The sequence below is a fragment of the Notolabrus celidotus genome, chromosome 4 (assembly GCF_009762535.1).
Source record: "Notolabrus celidotus isolate fNotCel1 chromosome 4, fNotCel1.pri, whole genome shotgun sequence".
In the NCBI taxonomy this organism is placed as follows: Eukaryota; Metazoa; Chordata; class Actinopteri; order Labriformes; family Labridae; genus Notolabrus; species Notolabrus celidotus.
The window spans coordinates 30026163-30045242 of record NC_048275.1 but is presented as its reverse complement, the minus strand read 5'-3'; the positions used below and the strand labels follow the sequence as shown (position 1 = coordinate 30045242).

The following is a 19080-nucleotide window of genomic DNA, read 5'->3' as shown; positions in this document are numbered from 1 at the left end:
AGATGCCTGTACGAGCCTGTGTCATAGGCCTCCCGTTACCCTTGCAGGCTGACTCCTCCATATGTTTGTGGAAAACCATGCTATATGCCAGTTTAACCAGACACAGCCAACACACAGCTTGATCTCCATGTTCTACATCAAAATACCAGCAAACTGTGCTGCGCTACAAAATGCTATCCGTCTTCTGTGCTCGTTTACATCCAGGTAGTACAGCATTACAGCAGTAACCTTTAACTGTGGGGGGTGACTGCGTAAGACAATGTATCACCAGCATTTTGGGCCTACAAAAAGTAATAATCAGTGTAACCGGCTAGTAACTGATGTAGACTAGTGAGGGTAACAACGTTAAATCGTTCAGTCGACACAAAACAGGTTCGTCCCTACTTCACAGGTAACTTCTCTCTGGTTAAAACTTTGTGAAGGATGAGCAATAAAGAAATACTAACCTCAAAAACAAGCTGAGCTCAGACAAACACGCTGCACAGAAACGTTTGCCATCAGCATTTTACTGTTTTTTATTATGATATAAAAAGTTGTAAAATATAAAAGACACCTTAACAAGGTATGATCATAGACTGTATAACTACACTCGAGGAACTGCGTATTTTTAACACTTTGGCATTGGCTTCAATTCTCATGGCAGGAGGTTGCTGCTTGGGTATGATAGACAACTTAAGCAAGTATCAATGAACAGAATAGTAACCGTTATTCAGATTAACCCTCTGGTTTCTTCATTGTTCTACTATTCAAAAGACAAAACATGTAGGAAATTCTTAACTGAGGCGTCTTAATTACAGTGTGTGTTACAACAGTGTAATTAAGGAGAACCAGAGAGGGACACATGGGTGTCTGCAGGGTATTCTTAACCCATTTAACAAAGCTGTTCTCCAGAAAGCACGTGCTGCATAGTTACTCTTGAGATGTTGAGTTACTGTATGTTTACTTAGCTTACTCAACAAGCACTCTCAGATATGTGGACACTTGTTGAAGGCTTTGTGTTTCATTTGGTGGTGAGGGGACGGCATAACAGGCAGAACATCAGTGTCATAGCAAGACAATACAAACATGACTGTGTTCTGTGGAGAAGATAAAGAAGGCCTCCAGCAAACAAAGAGTCAGCTGGAATAGAGAGAATTCTTCTTGGATCAGAGGAGAGTGAATATGCCTGGTGCTTAGTAATCCTCAGATCAGACAGAAATGAACAGAATAGTTGTTGGAGTCTATAACACTTGATCGTAAATAGGGTCAAACTGATGTACAACAAACACGTTCAAAGTTATGCAACTAACTGCTTCAACACATTTTGACATCAATGTGACTTCAATCAGAGGTGTTGCTACAGAGGGAAAAAGGAAGCTTATTGTAAGCTCATTCAGTTCAAGAAAAGAGCAGAAGGTTTATAAAAAGCAAATTAAGTGGAATTAAATTAAGGACAGCATGCTATAAACAGGCTGTATCTAGGTCTTTTATCTACTTAACTGAAATCTATTTTACCAACAGACAAAGACAAGCAGCAGGACAATAAATACACTCAGTAGTCCTCAGTGTGAGGCCTCTGTAGGATACAGGTTAATGAACAAGAGAAAAACAACTACTACAATGGCTTTGTGTTTTTGTTAAACCCAAAGCAAGAGTCTCAGGAACATATTTATGTGGATTATCATCTGGTGTTTTCAAAACAGTCTGTAGAATACGGTCTAGTCTAAAAGAGTGGTCAGCGTTAAATCCAACAATTATTGCTATTTATTATGGATGAACAAAAAACATCAAATATATTATATATTATATTATATTATCATGATATCAAAGCAACCAGACCACCAGTGAAGTTTATAATACAACGCACAAATTATCCCTAGTTCACCCCAGATTAAAGAGTCCTTTGTTCAGACTAACAGTTCAAAAAGCTCAAAGATTAACTTCAGTTTTTAGATCCCCTCAGCTCAAAGGCTAAAGTATGGTGTTACCAGCATTGTGTTTTTGCAGTCTCCTTTGTTTTGGAGAGGACGAGACCTCTTTTGACTATTTGGCTTCAGTAAACCCAGCATTAGAGGGAACTAAAGGAATCCTGGAATGAAAACAAGCTAAGCTCTTGGTTGATTGACTTCAAACTAACAATCAGGGTTTAAAAAAAATAAATTAAAAAAATGTCATTGCTGGAGGCAAAAACTAATCTGCCAGATTTTTTTTCCAAAAGTGAGCAGTGAGAGCCCGACGTATTAGTTTCAACCTGAAACAGTTTATATTGTTTGTCAGAAACTGCACCAGTAAAACTGCATTCCTTCTCTGACTGGGTTAAATTCAACACTTCGACATGACACTGAAATGAGGATTTAATTTTCACCTTCAGAGATTATAATTATATCTGATGTCCACAGTGAAAAGCGTACTAAAAATGCTCTTCCAAGGGCACCATTGGCCTTGCAGTTTAAGCTCACCACGCCCCATGTACAGAGGTATATATTTAGTGGTATTTATTTGATTTGATTTAATTGATTTATTTTACTTTAAAATATTTCATATCACATTCCTCTATCTTGTTTTAGCCTTGTTTCATTTATGTGTTGCTGTTTTCTTTCTGTTCTTTTGTGAAGCACTTTGGGCTGCATGCTTGAATGTATGAACGGTGCTATATAAATAAAAATGAGTTGAGAGGCTACAGTTCTCATCACAGAGGTCGCTAGTTTGATTCCCAGCCTTGACTATTTGCTGCATGTCTTCCCCCTCCCTCTGCTCCCTGCAGTTCCTGTCTCTCTTCACTTGCCCTTTCCAATAAAGGCTAAAATGACCCAAAAATTAGGCAAGAAACTGTATAAAAATAGATAAATAATAAAAAAAAGTGCTTCCCATGCACCAAAAGTCACATAGTTGTCTGTCCATCCATAGCACACAGGACTTGAAACAGCAAAGTCAGCCCTCTGTTAATTCTGTGAATGTATGGTGTACTTTTAACAAACACTTTTGTTCATATTCCCCAATGCATCATGGGAAGTTAGGTTTTCTACTTCATGATCTCCTCCACTTTCAACCCACAGAACATAGCACTGAGCAAAATGTATAACCTGTGGGCAAAGAGCAAAGACCACTGGAACCATTTTGAAACATCCAGGAAAGAAAAACAGCAAACACTGTGGGAGTGCTTTTAAGAGTCACCAGATCAATGACGGTTCAATCAGCTGTCACTGTGAATATCATGTGGGTGGGACTTTTATATCCAATTATTTGATTATAATATTGGTTACATTTCATTAAAACATTTGTTGTAGATACTCATCATATAATGGGAATGAAGACAAATCAAGCTTCACAATCAGTCAGCTTTTTGCATCTCATCAGATTTAAAGATTTGATTAAACAGAGAAACTGATTTTGTGCAAATTTCTTCTGATCTTCTGATCTGACAGTGATTGGGCCAAAATGATTGTCCATGAGGCTGCTTTGTTTGTTTACCTCAACCTATAGGACAAAGACACTTCATCCAGTATACAGTCATCATGTTAAACTGCTATTTCTGAGATTTTTACTCTTAATCCTGATTCATCTTACAAAAACTGAAGTGACATTATTTAAAAAAAAATTTTAATCAAAGCTTTAGCTTTGTTTACAGCTAACATCTGAACCTAAAACTGTGATAACTCAAGGTACAAACGACTAATAACTTCACTAGATTAATTTTGTGGTTGAAATGATGGTCACATGATTTGAAACACAAATAAAGTTGTCATTTTGTTTTGCTAAAAAGAAAAAAAACTGAAACGTTGGCAAAGCGTTAGCACCTAGCATTGAACAGCCACATCCTGCTAGATAGAGATACATAGTTCTGAGTGGAGTACATGTCTGGATTAATGGTCTTAACCTCAAAGACAAAAGTGATGTAACGAAGGTGAAAAGCAGAGAGAAAGAAATATTTCTAATCCAGAAAACAATACTTCTGGTCGACTTTGTCATTCACAATCAATACACACAGATGACAAAGCTGTTGAACATCAATACATCAACTAAATGGACCAACTCTTGTTAATTGCACCTACTTTCCAGCACATGATAGCCAGCCAATTCCTTTCCAGCAGGAGGGAGCAAAGATCAGCCGTAGTGGAGAGGTCCGGACTGGATGTCCAGCCTGAGTAACCCAAGGTTCTGTTCAGCTTACGCATTTCCTGATCAGGTTACACGTATCAATGTTTTCACTGACTCACTGTGAGCACTACAATGCACTCCTACATGCTCCCTTTTTGAGCAACTAGCAATCCCAGTGCTTTAATGATTGGTTACACTTAAAGAAGTAAATGATGAGAGTGTGAGGAGGGAAATGATCAATGGAGGTTTTAAATTACATATACAAGCCCAACTGAGCATTCATTCTTTGGCTTTTAAAGGGACAGTACTGCAACCAAACTTTATCACACTGCATTTTAGAAACAACCAATCTGCTTATAAAAGGATTTGAAGCTCCAGCGCTACCAGCATTACTGCCTTGATCTACATGCTAAGGAATTTCTCTCCTCCATGAGCTATAAGTATCTGGAGGAATGCCTCACCCTTGACACTGATATATGACTTCAGGCAAACATATCACCTGCGGCCATCTTGTAAAATAAAGAACTCAATGTACGGTTCCTGTCAGAGCCCCCTGTGCGACCTGCAGGTACACAAAAGTTCAAAAGTCTGAAACACAACTCTCTCTTATCTGAAAAGGCTGAAACTTTTGAGTTAACATAGCAGGTTATTTTGGTTCCTGCTGGTTCTTCTAACGGCAGAGACCGCTGAATATATGCAGTGACAACTGATGTCAGTGTCTCTGCTGCTGCAGTCTCCCCTTCCACACAACCAAGAGTTATGTAACTTTGCAGAAACCCTATCTCACAAAGACCCAGAGAGATTTTGGGGGTTGGTTCTGTTTCTGACTCTCACTGCATGCTCCTTTATAGTCAGCAGCTTTGGGGAAACTTTTGTTTTGATGCATTTTTTAATCTATTTGTGTCTACAGAGGGCACAGTGCGAGAGGCTGCAACAAGAAAACAACCCTGGATTCAAATGACAGATTTGAATTAGCCTAGCACCCTATTGCAGGGTCACACATGTCATTGCTCTGATTGGTTGTGACGTCAAGAGGCATTTTGAGCATTTAAACTAGCTGACTATGGAAACTAAACTTGAAGAACCAAAGTTAGGTATCAAAAAGTGTGATTTGATGTCTTGTTCAACAAAAACTCCAAACCTATTTTCAAATCTAAAATTATGTATAACAAAGAAACACTTAAAGTCCTCCTTTTTAAAGAACTGAAAACAAAGCACAACTATAATCAGCCTTTAAGATAAACCAAAACGCATGAGCTTGTCGAGAGTTTTAGTGACATTAGATGAGGATTTCACCCTGCTAAAATTAAGCACTGTGTTTCATTTGTTTACTTGGCAGGTAAGACAGCTGAACTGACACAAAAATGTACACTCTCTGCAGCATCAGGGCCCTAAGATCAGCTTTAATGTGATGAATCAGCAACGTCACATCTTTCAACATGCAGATCTGGAAAGCTCTCTGCTTATCACAGCGACAAGAGCAAGATTTAAACCAGATTAACATATGGTTCTTGTCAAATTTAAGAGTTTGCTTCACTTCTTGACTGAGAGCCAGGTGCTGTGCTGGCAAAGTTAAAACAACAGATAGAGGCCTGTCTGCTGTCACTGCTTTGGGTGGAGGGCTCCGACTCCGAAGCACTTAACCCAACTCATGTCCAGCCTTCACCAGGATACAGAGAAAAACAACAACACACTGATTGAGCTTTAAGCCTCTGTGACTGTGCATCTGACTTCTCCCCTCTCGATTTAATCCACCTGACCACATCACAAGCGTCTCACAAACACACACTGACAGATGTAGGTGACCCAAAAATAAGATGTAGGCCGGTTGTGATCGCCAAGCCCCCAGTGATTAACTAACCCGCCAGTCACGCCGTCTGGTGGGACAAAAACTCCCTTACAACACTTATTTAGAGGACAATAACATAAATCTGTGATGTACAGTCACAGCAAGACTCATCTGATCGGATCCAAGATTAAGATGAAACAATACCAAAACCTTAATCATTTTCACTGTGGCTGTAATATTGCTATACAATGACAAAAGCACAAAAAATGCCCTTAAACACAATTTATTTCAGCCAACAATCAATATGACACTCTCTTACTATTTTATTCTACAAAGACAAAATGTCATAAATGTGAAATGCTATCAAAATATGAGCAGTCATGTATCAACTTTGGCCAACATTAAACATCTAAAATTGCAGAAATTTAGAAGGAATTAACAAATCAAAAAATATATATAAATATATTTTTATATTAAAAAAGCGTAGCAATAAATATTTCATGGAATCTCTCGTCTTTGTACCTGGATCAACAGGTTAATCTGCATGTATGGTTAAAATGGTTCATGCTAGGGCCCAACTTTCAATTCATCAGCTTATAGTGGGTCTGTAAAAATCTTAAAATGTAATGCATCCTTAATTGTTTATGTAAATTACAAAAAAAAAACGCCCTGACACTTCACCCTAATAGGCATTCATAAAATACCAACCTATCACAAAAGGTTTAAAAACTGAGAATGATGAAGGCTATCCGAGTTTAGGAAAAGGGAAAAAAAGACTTAAAGATAAATGTGAATAATATTAAGTCAATACTTATTCTGAAATGTGAGTTATTGTGATTTCTTTTTCCATGTCTGGGAGTTTTTGCTGAGATGATTTAACTGGACCTCGTGGTTTATCAACCTCCATCAGTAGCCTTGCCAGGCAGCCCCACCCTGACTCTGTGCTGCCTCCCATGCCTGGAGGAGGCAACACAGGCCTGTTTACCTGCTCGCTGCTATAGCCCAATAAATAAAAACAGAGTAACCGCAGCAGCAGATTTAGGAATAAACTTCCAGAAATTACCCTCAGATTAAACATTTTTTAAAAAGCCACTTCATGAGCTTCCAGACTGATTGCAGCTTTCTGGGGACACAGTGAGGCTCAAAGGCCTCTGTAGCTGGTCTGTTGTGAGGATTTGGGGTGTAGGTTTGGGTGGGGGGGAAGAGGGGGTTGACTAGCTGCAACGGCTGGTATTAAATAAAATAAATAACACATCTCTGGATCTTTATAGTTATTGTGCTTATAGTATGGTGGAGCATGGGAGCTGACAGGGAGCTGACAGGGAGTGGACGCAGAGCGGATTCCTTTGTTGTGACTAATCTCCGGTTAACAGCTTTGGTACACCGAGAGGTGCTAGCAGCTTCCATTATCGGACAGGTCCTTATCCAAAGTGTTACATCTTTCATTATAACTCACTTCGAACAACCAGTATGATATTAAACTCCGTCTTTTATAGTATTATGTTTGCAAAAGACGAGATTTCAGACTATTAATATTGTTATATTGCGACAGCTAGCTTATGTCGGAGATGCACAATTTGTTTGCTGTGCACCGACACCGGTCAAGAGAAACCTCACACACCCCTATAGAATTTGCGCAGAACCTTAAGAAATTGAACAGCTGTATAGTCACAAAACAGTCTTTTGGTTTAGCTTTCTCACTTTTTCCTTGCATTTAAGCTGCCTAAATGACGAGTAAAGCATGTCCGATAATGGAACCCCGCTAGCAAGTAGCGTTAGCAGCAGCGGGCACGCAGCGGGCACAGAGCAGATGGGCGATGACACAATAATGTTATCTATAAGGGTTAAACTGAAAAATTAAATAACTTTACAATACACAGCTCTCATGGAGATTAATGAAGCTGTTTGTTGTAATTAGTTAAAGTAGGGCTGGTGCCGTTTCATCCAGTGAACAGTTCACAATATGCCTCCTGTCGAGTATGTGTCAAAACAGGTGGGCCGCATCTCTACAACACAACAGAACCGAGGCTGCCAGCTCTCTCAGCGGTGAAAAGCCAAGTATGGTTTCATTTATTTAATATTTCTCACTCCTTTAGTTAAAAAACATGTTGTATTCCCATTCATCATGATGCACCGTGAGACAGCAGGTCCGCCTAATGATGGAGGACCCGCAGGGTAGCATCACTAGCCCGCTAACCGGCTAACCTCACCGTAACGTGGCTTTATAAATACTAATATTCTGCGCAAAATGACTACATTTAATACAATGTAGCATAATACTGGTTTACAAAGTTGATTGAGTAGATAAAAGTGTAACTTCACTGCACTTATTTAAGTGAATGTTCCTCTGGACGAGCCCACCATGCTAACCATGATCAGATTTAAAATAACCAGAAACGTTTAAAACCGTTACTCTAAATGTCACGGTGATGTTAAAACATGAAAACTAAAAAAGAGTTTAAATGATTAAATAAATCCGATAAACGCTAAATCATCGACATTATTCCTTCTAGACACTCACATGATGCTGGAGACGATGGTTCTTCTGTCACCGCAGGTTGCTCTGCTGCCTCTGCGGGGGCTGGGGCAGCTTTGCTGGGTTCAGCCGCTGGGAGGGCGTCGCTCTTCGGGGCAGGTTCTGGCTCGGGGGCAGCCTGTGGCTCCGGTTCGATCTTTGTACTCTCCGGTTCGACTTTTGGGGCAACAACTTCAGGCTCCTCGGCAATTAAATGAGTCTCTGGCACAAATGATGTGGTGGAGTCTGGAATTATCGGTTCTGGCTCTGGTTCTGGTTCTGGTTCTGGCTCCGGCTCAGGTTCATGTACCTCTGGTATTAACATCGGCACTGGATCCGTATAGAGGACGGGCTCTGGTAACGTTACAGGCTCCTCCAGATCGGCGAGGGCACTTTCTGTGAACTCGTGTGGTGCACTGTCTTCACTGTCCTCAGCTATGTGCCGCTCCAAGGCGTCCTGAGCCCCGCCGACCAAGTCTACAATATCATCCACGCTGAACAGGTCTTGTTTGGGCTGGTCCAGCTCGGGTTCTGGTTCGGCCTGGTAGTGGTGCACTTCCTCACTGAACAGAGGAGAAGTGGAAGAGACTTCTTGGTCCACGCTGTCTGCCATTTTTCTTTTTATCCAAACTGACTTGTGAGGTGGAAAAGTTTCAGTTCCGGTAGATTTTCGGTCAGCTGCCTCCTCAAACAAACTTCAACCGGGAAAAGTCGTGGAACCAGACCGGTAACCCCCTCCGGCAAGTCTACTTTGGACACCGGACGAAGTTGGACAAGTGCGCCACACGACAGTTGCCACAGAGTCGGACCCGAGTCTCAGATGGACGCTGTAAAGTTGAGAGGGACATGAGGGAAACTCTGCCGACCAATTACCTGCGGCTTACTCCTTAAGTGACATTATCTGTGGCCAATCAGAGCGCGTCAAATTGGACACCGACCCCGCCCACCCGAACGGGGGCGTAATTGGACACCTCCTTCTCCATCAGAGCACCTCTAAACCTTAGCAGGAGCAGAGGGTTCAGAAAAAGTCTCCTCCTTTTCTGACATAACTTGTGATCCAACAGGGCACTTATTACATAACTTTAAATAACTCCTTTTCTTTTTTCTAACGTAGACTCCTCCTGCTCCTGACACCCAACCATTTAACTCTAGCAAAGAGGGGGAAAAATAGGGCTACTCAGAACTTTAACTTCACTCAAATCAAAAAGAAGTGTGAAAATATTCCACTACTTCATTTAGGAGCACAAGTTGGAGCCCTCACAACAACAAGTTGTTCACTTTTTCTATGAACAAAATATGTTTGAGATCTTAAACCTTTATGCACCGATAACAGGAAATGTAGGGAATGACATGTACCAGGACGTAGTGTTCCCTGCTCAGAGGGGGTTGTCAAATAAGTAACTAGAGCTCTCAAGTATGTGACTGCATTATTTACCCTTGAAACCTATAGAATTACTCAAGAACAAGTATATCAAAACTATACTCAAGTATAGTACTAAGTAACTCTCAAGCAGGCGGCAACTTGAACATTTAAAACAAGCAGAAAGAGCAAATCCTGAGGCAACATGTCACTCAACAAAATATGACTAATCACAGGGTTTCACAACCGTTTGCACAGAAGTGCTGCACTCACAGCTGCTATTGTATGCACAGCTTCTCAGTACAACCAAATCAGCACATGGAGGTTTGCACATGGCTGTAAAGCACTTAGTTTTGAGACATATAGAATTTTGAGCTACTTTTTAACCAATCAAATATTAATTGAGGAGCACCTTTCCTACAAATAAGGTCAATTCAGATTGCTTTACAGGCAATGGACAAGCTGATAATCAGATAATGAATAAAAACATTAAATAAATGGGAGATTAATGCACATATAAATAATGAAAGAGAAATAAACTGAACCTATTAAAGGTAGTTCAAACTTAGAAATTAAATTACAATGACAACATTTATAACAAGAGACATAAACTGTATAATGAAATAGTTTTGTTTGAACATTTTAATAAAAAACAGGCTAAAAATGTAGGCTTCAAGTTCATGACTTCAGATCTTGGCAAATAAATATTTAAGTATTCAGCTGCTCTCAGATCCTGGGGCGGTTCCTTCAGTCTGCAGTCATGTTAACAAATCTGTGAGACTATAAACACAATGGGGTTTTGAGCTCAATGATAACATCAGCATGCTTGGGATAGAATATTGACATGTTGATGCTAAACCAGGTTCAACCTTTTTGTACGTTCTCCTAGAGCTGAAAAAAAGGATTATTACTTACAACAACCACCTGCAAATCAGTCATTAGACAAAATGGGTTAATAGTCTGTACATTTTTATCAAAGAAACTGGCCCAACTGAAGAGAAAACCATAGAGAATCATACATTATTCAGTTGAAATGTGTTGTGTTACGTCTTTAAACAGCATATCTTTGGGATTTTACATTTTAAAAACTTTTAATTTATCTTTTTTTTTCAAGATAGTGTGCTCTATTTGCTTTAATTTCCATAAAGCGTACAAAGTGCGATTTGTTTCTACAAATGAATGTGTCTAATTTGAAAGCAGCAAGGAGACACTTAAGTAGATTGACTGGCATTAACAGAAGCCAAGAGCACTGAAACAACCAGTAAAAACATCTTTCCATTATCCAAGTGACAGCAAATTACCCTGGAGTCATCAACACTGTTTTATGCTTCCCACTAAACGAGGCACTTTTAAATTTCATCAAAAATACCCTGAAAATATGCTTTTTATCATTGGAATGTTGCACTTTGTTATGCATTGTCAACTATGTAAAATACATAGAGGGGTAATGTTGGGGTGAAGTCATTCCACCGCTGAGCTGGTAGGTTGTATCTTAAGGGTAACAGAGGCAAAATGGCATCATTGCAGAGTCGACAGCATTGCCTATGTGTCTCAGTATGTTTGAAGCTAGTGCTGATTGTTTACAAGTCATGCTATTGCTGTGATGCATTGTAGAATATCTCACTGGGATCAATGTTACACTGTTATGGGGTTCAATGTAGAAGTCCAAAGGCAGAACTTTGTTACCTCTGTGTGGTGGAATCTCAACGTCTGTAAAAAGGACTATCGTTAGGCCAAATATTGATAACATACAAACTAATACAAACAGATACATTCCCCAAACAAGTTTTACTGTTCACCACCCTAGTTTAGCATGTTTGTATGCTTCCTAGAGCCAATTAGCACTAGACACAAAGTGTAGCTGACACTAATGGCCCTTTTCCACTACAGAGTTCCAGCCCTACTCGACTCGGCTCTACTTGGTTTGGGTACCTTTTCCCCCAGCCCGAGTACCGACTCACGGTGGGCAGGGTTGTCATAACATAGCTGCGCAAAACTGCTGCGCAAAACTGCGTTCATGTCATTTTGAACGTCATAATGGGCTCTGCAGGTATTTTGACAAAAACTCCAGCTATAATTAAAATGCTGACCTGATACCAACACTGGGTGAGAGGGTAAAATGTTTGTCTGAACCACGCTTTATAACAATTCATCCAAAAGCTGAAGAAATATTTCACCTCATGTTTGCACCTAAGGGAAAACCTCCAGTGTTTAAAGAATGAAGCCAATGATGAAATGCTATAAACCAGTTCCTCTAATGTCCTTTTAAAGCTGGCTCAAAATTCCAGAAGATCCCATTAACACCCCTATATGCCCAATTTTATTTTAATTTGACCAATAGCTCATCTCTCTATTTATACAATCTGCATCAGAGATCCTATTTTTTGTAACTGATTCATTTTGAAGATATTAAGGCTACAAGTTTTGCATAATTAGGCAGCATTATTAGGGGCACAGCTGACAAAACTGACAGGCAGTCACATTGCAGCGATTGGCCGGGAGGCCAAGGCCCACCTTATCTCAGCCACTTTGACTCTTGGTAGGTCAACTGAAAGTCAGGTGTCAGCATTTCCAATGGTGGCGGCCATTGTTGTGCTTCAAATCTTCTATTCAGAAACCAGTGGGTGACATCACTGAGACTACGTCAGTGTTTTGTACAGTCTATGGAGGCACCAAATGAAAAAAACAAACAGTATGCTTTATCTCCTGGAAACCTAAATGTGTATAATAGTTGTGTCAGTACATTTAATACATGTCAGCATATTTTTCTGACTATCTGATAACCATTTGTGGTGCAACAGTAAACCCAGACAATTATCAAAGTCATTTGTATTATCCTCAGTAAACCATGATTATTTCTACAACTCTGTCATAAAAAACACAACTAACATGAATGTGCAAGAGGGAAAATGTGTGGAGCAGCAATAAGAAGGTGCATCCTCTGTGGACCATGACAATACATAATTTCAAGGCAATCGATGCAATAGATCTTAAGATATTTCAGTCAGGCCCCAAATGCTTGACTTGACTAAAGGCTGTAAAAACTGAATCATGTTTGTCTCCCATTTTCTGCGTAACCCAATTTTAACAGAGATCAATTACATTTCTTTGGAGGAAGCTGACAGTGAAGACGGGAAGCTTGAAACTGCACAGAAGCAGTGAGCTGAGCTCAGCTTCAGTTAGAGAGATAGGATTACACAGCATACTGATGACAGGCCAGTGTCTATATATAACATGTGAATATATGCGTCTGTAAATAATATGGCCACTGCAGTAAAGCCAGCCAACATATGATAACGTGAGAGAGACAGTGAGGGGGTAGAAGAGGACAAAAATGTCCTCTCTCCTCACCAACATCTGATAAGTTGTACCCTAACAGCACATGGTTCAAATTATTGCACAATGATAGAATTTATTACATTTCTCAATGTGTCCTTAAAACAGAAGCATAGTTATGTGCTCATGGAAACAAGGTGAGTGTAGTTTATTTTGACTCAATAGCACATACACAGTCCTACTTCCTCAAATAGCTTCAGTGGTAGAACACCAACTGTGCATTAATCCCCAGCCCAAAATAGTCTTGTACAAATGCATTATTTCCTCCTATTTTGCTGATAAAAACTACAGTGACAATATGTTTTTGGATATCACTAAGCCTTTTGAAAATCTATCTGAAAAACGTGTAAAAGAAGTCTATGGCAACTGTTGAAAGCACACTGAAAGGTGAAAGTTGTTTCACTAGCTATTTGTATGTTTTGACTCAACATACATGTCTACTGAGAAATCTGTTTCGGACACAAGATTTGTCACAAATTCACAGTGATTTGAAAATCTCATCTCATATATATCGCTGCATAAAAAACTGTATTACAGTTGAATACAATCAGTTATGAAAAAGTTAGAAGACCCAAGCTGAACTCAAACCCACATCCTTAGCCACACAGGCCTGTGGCTTACCATGTCTGCCTTTGAGTTCTTTCTGAATACAATCCTGTCAGATATCAATCTACTTCAGGATGCAGGGGTCTTTCTACCATCAGTCCCAGCTTCACAGCCCAAATTACCACACAGAGGGAATTGTTAACATCACACACCCCATAATGCTCAGTAATTATGATGTATGAAAAATAAAAACATTTTGATATTATGCTGTGCTTTTACACAACTGCATTTCAACTACCTCAGGATTAGGCTTAACTTTGTTCAAAAGCTGGCTGAACTATGGCTGACAAATCAGAAGCAAAGGAAACTGAGGCTAATATAGAAAAAATAATTTGTGCAACTAAAGCTAATAGTATAGAAGCTTGTGAGTCAAAACTCAACTGAAAAATGTCACAGAAACTAACAGAGCAGAAGCAAGAATACAGAAGTTAACACAACCAAAGCTTGCGTTTACAGAAGCTAACAGAAAAGAAGATTTCAGAACAGAGGCTTATGGAGCAGAAACTTCTGAAACACAGGGTTGGCAGAAGCTAGCAGGACAATAGCCTGGGTTTAAGAAAGCTAAAAGCTAACAAATCAGAGACGCATTGAACAGATCTTGTGGTACTTAAAGCTACTGGAGCAGATAATAGTGTATCAAAATGTTAATGCATGTATGACATGACCTAACAGTAGAATGGGAAACAAAAGCTATGGGTTAGAAGCATGTGTTACAGAAGCTGAATAGAAATGGTAATAAAAGGTCATGAAACATAGGTAGAAGAAAAAAGCTGAATTAAAGTAGACTTGGGCTTTGGCTTGCATAAAACTAACACTGAATGCATGATGATGTCGCTGAAAACACAAGACAGATAAACTTTGTTTGCTTTGTGAAATTGAACATCCATCTGAAGTTATGAAACCATCCGGTGAGTTGGCCTGGGCACCTGGAACAGATTTAAATAAATAAATTACTGCATGGATGAGTTACAGGACTTATTAAATAAGTGACCAGAGAGCAAAGTGGGACATCTGCTGATAACATGTTAAGAGTTTAAAGCAAACATACATGTTTTGTTGACCTTTGCAATGGTTCTTTTAGTGTCTCATGTTGAGCACTTTCAGTTGCCTTGTTGCTGAAATGTTCCACATAAATAAACTAGCCTAGCCTATTGAATCACTGTTTTGCTCTGAGGTTGTCATCTGTCAGCTCCCTTTTTATTTGGAGAAGTTCTAAATAGCTTCACTTGCCTTTGTTACATTGACAGTATGCAACCATAATGAAGATCCACCATCAGTACCCCCTTTGTAGTTTCAAATTAAATCTGCAACGGCACAAGATTGGTTTCCCTTCATGGTTTCACATTGTGTTATGGTGTAGCAGAAGCAACAGAGGCAGGACTTGTAAACGGACAACAGGAGCTTCAAATACACACAAACAGACACGCACAGATGACTTGCTCATACACACTGCACTGTTCTGCCGTCTCCGCCATTTGACATTGATCCTGTCTTGCCTGTTATGTATATGTTAGTACCTCTGACACTGGCTCAGTGGTATATATATATATATATATATATATATATATATATATATATATATATATATATATTGGTCCCACCATGACACCTCTGCGACATTTGCCTCGAAGGCGAGACATAGGGGCGTAAATATGCTGCCTTAAAGTGGCAATATAAATAGGGCTATTATCAGTTCTGAATGACAGACTGAAATAATATTCTTGGCAGGGACTGAAACGTGGCCTAGCTTTCAACAACAATTTCTGGCCCTCATCAATGGATATAATCCCATGTGCTGACAAGAAATGTCTTGATGTACTTATTGTGGGTAACATTATATGTCAGATAGACTTATTAATTTGATACATCCACACCTTGGCATTTCACATTACTGGCTAGCAGAAACACTTTTAGCCTCCTTTACTTATTTGTTAGAACACATGATTGTTGTTGCATTACTGAAAATAAACATCATTAATATAACTGTTGAATTAGATATGAGTAATGAAGGGGAAACCCTTGGAAAATCTAGGTTTAACCACTACTCTTCATGACACATTGAGGGGATTAAGAAAATGCTATGACTCACTTTCAGAACTGGAATAAAGAGTAGAAGGGCTGATACCGGTTCAGAGAGAGTGACAGTTTGACACTAAGTGTTTCAGACTGAATGGTTCTGAGAAAGCTACCAACAACAAGTTACCAACAAAGATCCTGCATGTTTCACTGTAGTCTGAATGTAGTTGATATCCAAAAACAATTAAGAGTGTAATTCAGGTTTAATTTTGAACTGCACCAGATCAACTGTGGACACATCATGTCCCTGACAGTATATCATGCTCTATGTTTTATTTAAAGACTGATACTGAAAACTAAGATGTGGAAAAATTACGGGGGGTCATCACATGTTTCTATCATTTCTGTGGTGTTCATGCTGCATCGCATGGTTAAGAAACTCGTTACAAGGACTGAAGTCTGCTGAGTCATCTCAGAACCTGTTTGTGTGTCAGTGGTGGAGGAAATATTCAGATTCCTCTTGTTTAAAAAAAAAACCACTGAAAAATGACTCTGTTACAAGTTCAAGTTCTGCATTAAAGATCTAACCAAAGATGTATGATTTTGAAACTTATATTTCAGTACTTCTTTGAGAAATAACACATAACACTATTATTAATTGAAACATGGTTTAAAACTCAAATACCCAATTCTTTTAACATTTTGTAAGTACAGTTATTAATCATACACTGATCAATGTCATATTTATTTGGCTGTACTCTGATGTTGGTTAAAGTCATTTTTAAATTCATGGTTACAACATCTTAATGTGAGGATTAGAAGCTTTTATTGGAATAATTTAGATGTCTTTCTAATAATCAAGCAGTTTAGACAAAATTTGCTTGGGTGGACAAAACAAGTAGAGTCATATTGGATCTAAGTATTGTGACAATATTTCTTTATATTTCTAACTTTAAAATCAAAGAATTTATAGAACAAAGCTTTTTTAAGCACAATATAAATGAATATTTTCTCCACTGCTATCCAAAAGGATTGACACAGTGGAGTGATGTTGGCTGGATGTTGCAGCAGACAGTGTGTGTACAGAGTGTTGTGTTGGGGACAACAGTCTGATGACCTCATGTTAACCAGCAGCTTCAGTCACAGAGACGACTGAGTCACTGTCATCACAGAGGTGAGTCACTGTACATGTGAGTGTCCACCCTGCCACTGCCCACACCAGAATCAAAGACTATTCTGAGCAGCTGATTTCAGGTCCATGACAGGCATCTCTTTTCTCACTTTTAGCCAACCAACCAGGCAAAAGCAGGATCTCCCCATGAGCTGAGCTTTTCATGTACATTTAAGACCATGGCCTGTGTAAGAGATGAAATATGATCACTCATTTTGGAAGAAGCACTTAACCCTTAGGAGATTTGGGATGAGCCTGCTGGTTGTCTTGAACAATTAGAACACCACAAAGTGAAGCAGAATTTTGCCATCACGCAATACAGACCTAGAATATCCTCCCAGATGTTTTCAGACAGTCCAGCTGACTACTTTAAAGTCAAAGCTATAAAAAGCTGTTCAGCTGCATGCTCTGAGTAGAAATGTTAAAAACAATTGCTTTTAAAATTGTTTTCCTTATTTAAGTTATATTTTCATTTTATTTAATTGTCCATCCACATGTTCAAGATTACAGTTCAGCCTAAAACAGTATCACTGGTCTTTTCTTTTACACTTATTACATGTACTTCTTAATAATAATAATAATAATAATAATAATAATAACATCCCACAATCCAAAAACATGCTCAAGTTGATTGATCACTCTAAATTGCCCCGTAGGTGTGAGTGTGTGCATGAATGGCTGTCTGTCTCTCTGTGTTAGCCCTGTGATAGGTTGGCGACCTGTCCAGGGTGTACCCTGCCTTCCGCCCGAAGCCAGCTGGGATAGGCTCCAGCCCCCCCCCGTGACCCCTAACGGGGTAACAATCATCATCATCATCGTCATCATAATAATCATCATAATAATAATAATCATAATGATAATAATAATCATAATGATAATAATAATCATAATCATAATACATTTATTTGTATAGCACTTTTCCATACAGGTAACAAGGTGCTTATCAAAAATAAAATATTGTACAATTGCTACTGTAACGATTTCATTGATCTGTTAGACTGGTGCATTACCTGAGTATAGGCTAGTTTCCTCTGTCACCATTGGAAGGCAAACAAAAGGAGGAGGACCCAAAGTGCAGACATAAATAAACAAGGATTGAATAAAGAAAAGCCAGGGGATAAACAAAAGCTTACTTTTAACTAAATCCAAAGTCAAACTGAGAATCCAACAAAAGAAAATTCACATAAGAAATTACAGAAGGAAAATGTAGCAAGACTCAACTGACAACCGGCAGATACACACAGGGTAATCAACACAGGTGTGACGAAACACAGGTGAGATTAATCAGTGTCATCAATCAGGAGGGAACCACACAAGGGCAGGAAGTACAACTAAACCAGACAAATGGGAACACATAATCCAAAATATAACAGGAACACTGGAGAACTAACAAGTACAAGTGGAAATACATACAAAAGGGATACAACACTAGACATGAAACACAGAGAACTGGAACTGAAATACATAAAACAAAACCAGAGTAACAATTAACAAGACACTCGAAGGCATGATCAACAAAACAGGAAAAGACTGAGAAACACACAACTAGGAAATACAAAACTAAACAAAATCAACTCACGACAGCCTGAGCCTCAGTAAAATAAGTCATGGTGTACCACAGTGTGGAAATATAGATCTGACAGAAAGTGTTGCTTCAAAAAGTAGTTCCTTAGAAAGATGAGGACTTCTAGAAGTAGTGAAAAGCATGCTAGTGTTGATGTATACAAAATAACTCAAAGTTAAAGTAGTCATTGTGTAGAGTGGCCTATTTCAGATTGTTTCTTTTTATTTTAACATTGGATTTATAAATGTATTGATATGTTACTGAACCTAATGTTGAACTCAAGTAAGCTGGAGCTAATTTTTTATCAATTTATAAAGTTTTTTTTTGTTAATCTATGAATTCAAGAAATGATTCTGAATCAATCATTTGAATCTGTGTTAACAAATATCTATGAATGAATGATGTGTTGTCAGATATGCTTTGAGTCGTGAGCTCTGTTCATCTGTTGTATACTTCAAGAATTGTTTGACAACGCAGACATTTAAAAAATGGTGACTTAAAGTTAAGTGTGTGTGTATGTGTGTGTGCACGCGTACGTGTCAGTGTGTGTGTGTGTTGACCCAGTTGTTGCAGGCTGGTAGCCGCTGACACACATGGTTATCTTTAGTCGTCCAGCAGGGAGGCTGAGGAGTACAGCAGCTGCTCT

The 19080-nt window shown here is 39.0% G+C and overlaps 1 protein-coding gene across 5 annotated transcripts in view; it reads right to left on the bottom strand.

The window, feature by feature from the left end:
- The window catches only part of rtn4a (reticulon 4a), a 45715-nt gene extending 27789 nt beyond the window's left edge, over positions 1 to 17926 (bottom strand). Inside the window, exon 1 of one of the 5 annotated variants that reach the window (XM_034681207.1) lies at positions 17881 to 17926. In XM_034681207.1, coding sequence (XP_034537098.1) covers positions 17881 to 17911 — 31 coding nt within the window. In that variant the 5' untranslated portion in view covers positions 17912 to 17926. Of the gene's footprint in view, positions 1 to 8387; positions 9254 to 17880 lie in introns of those variants that run through there. The other 4 variants (XM_034681201.1, XM_034681202.1, XM_034681203.1 and 1 more) reach the window with 4 other exon arrangements.
- Positions 17927 to 19080: the final 1154 nt, after the last annotated feature.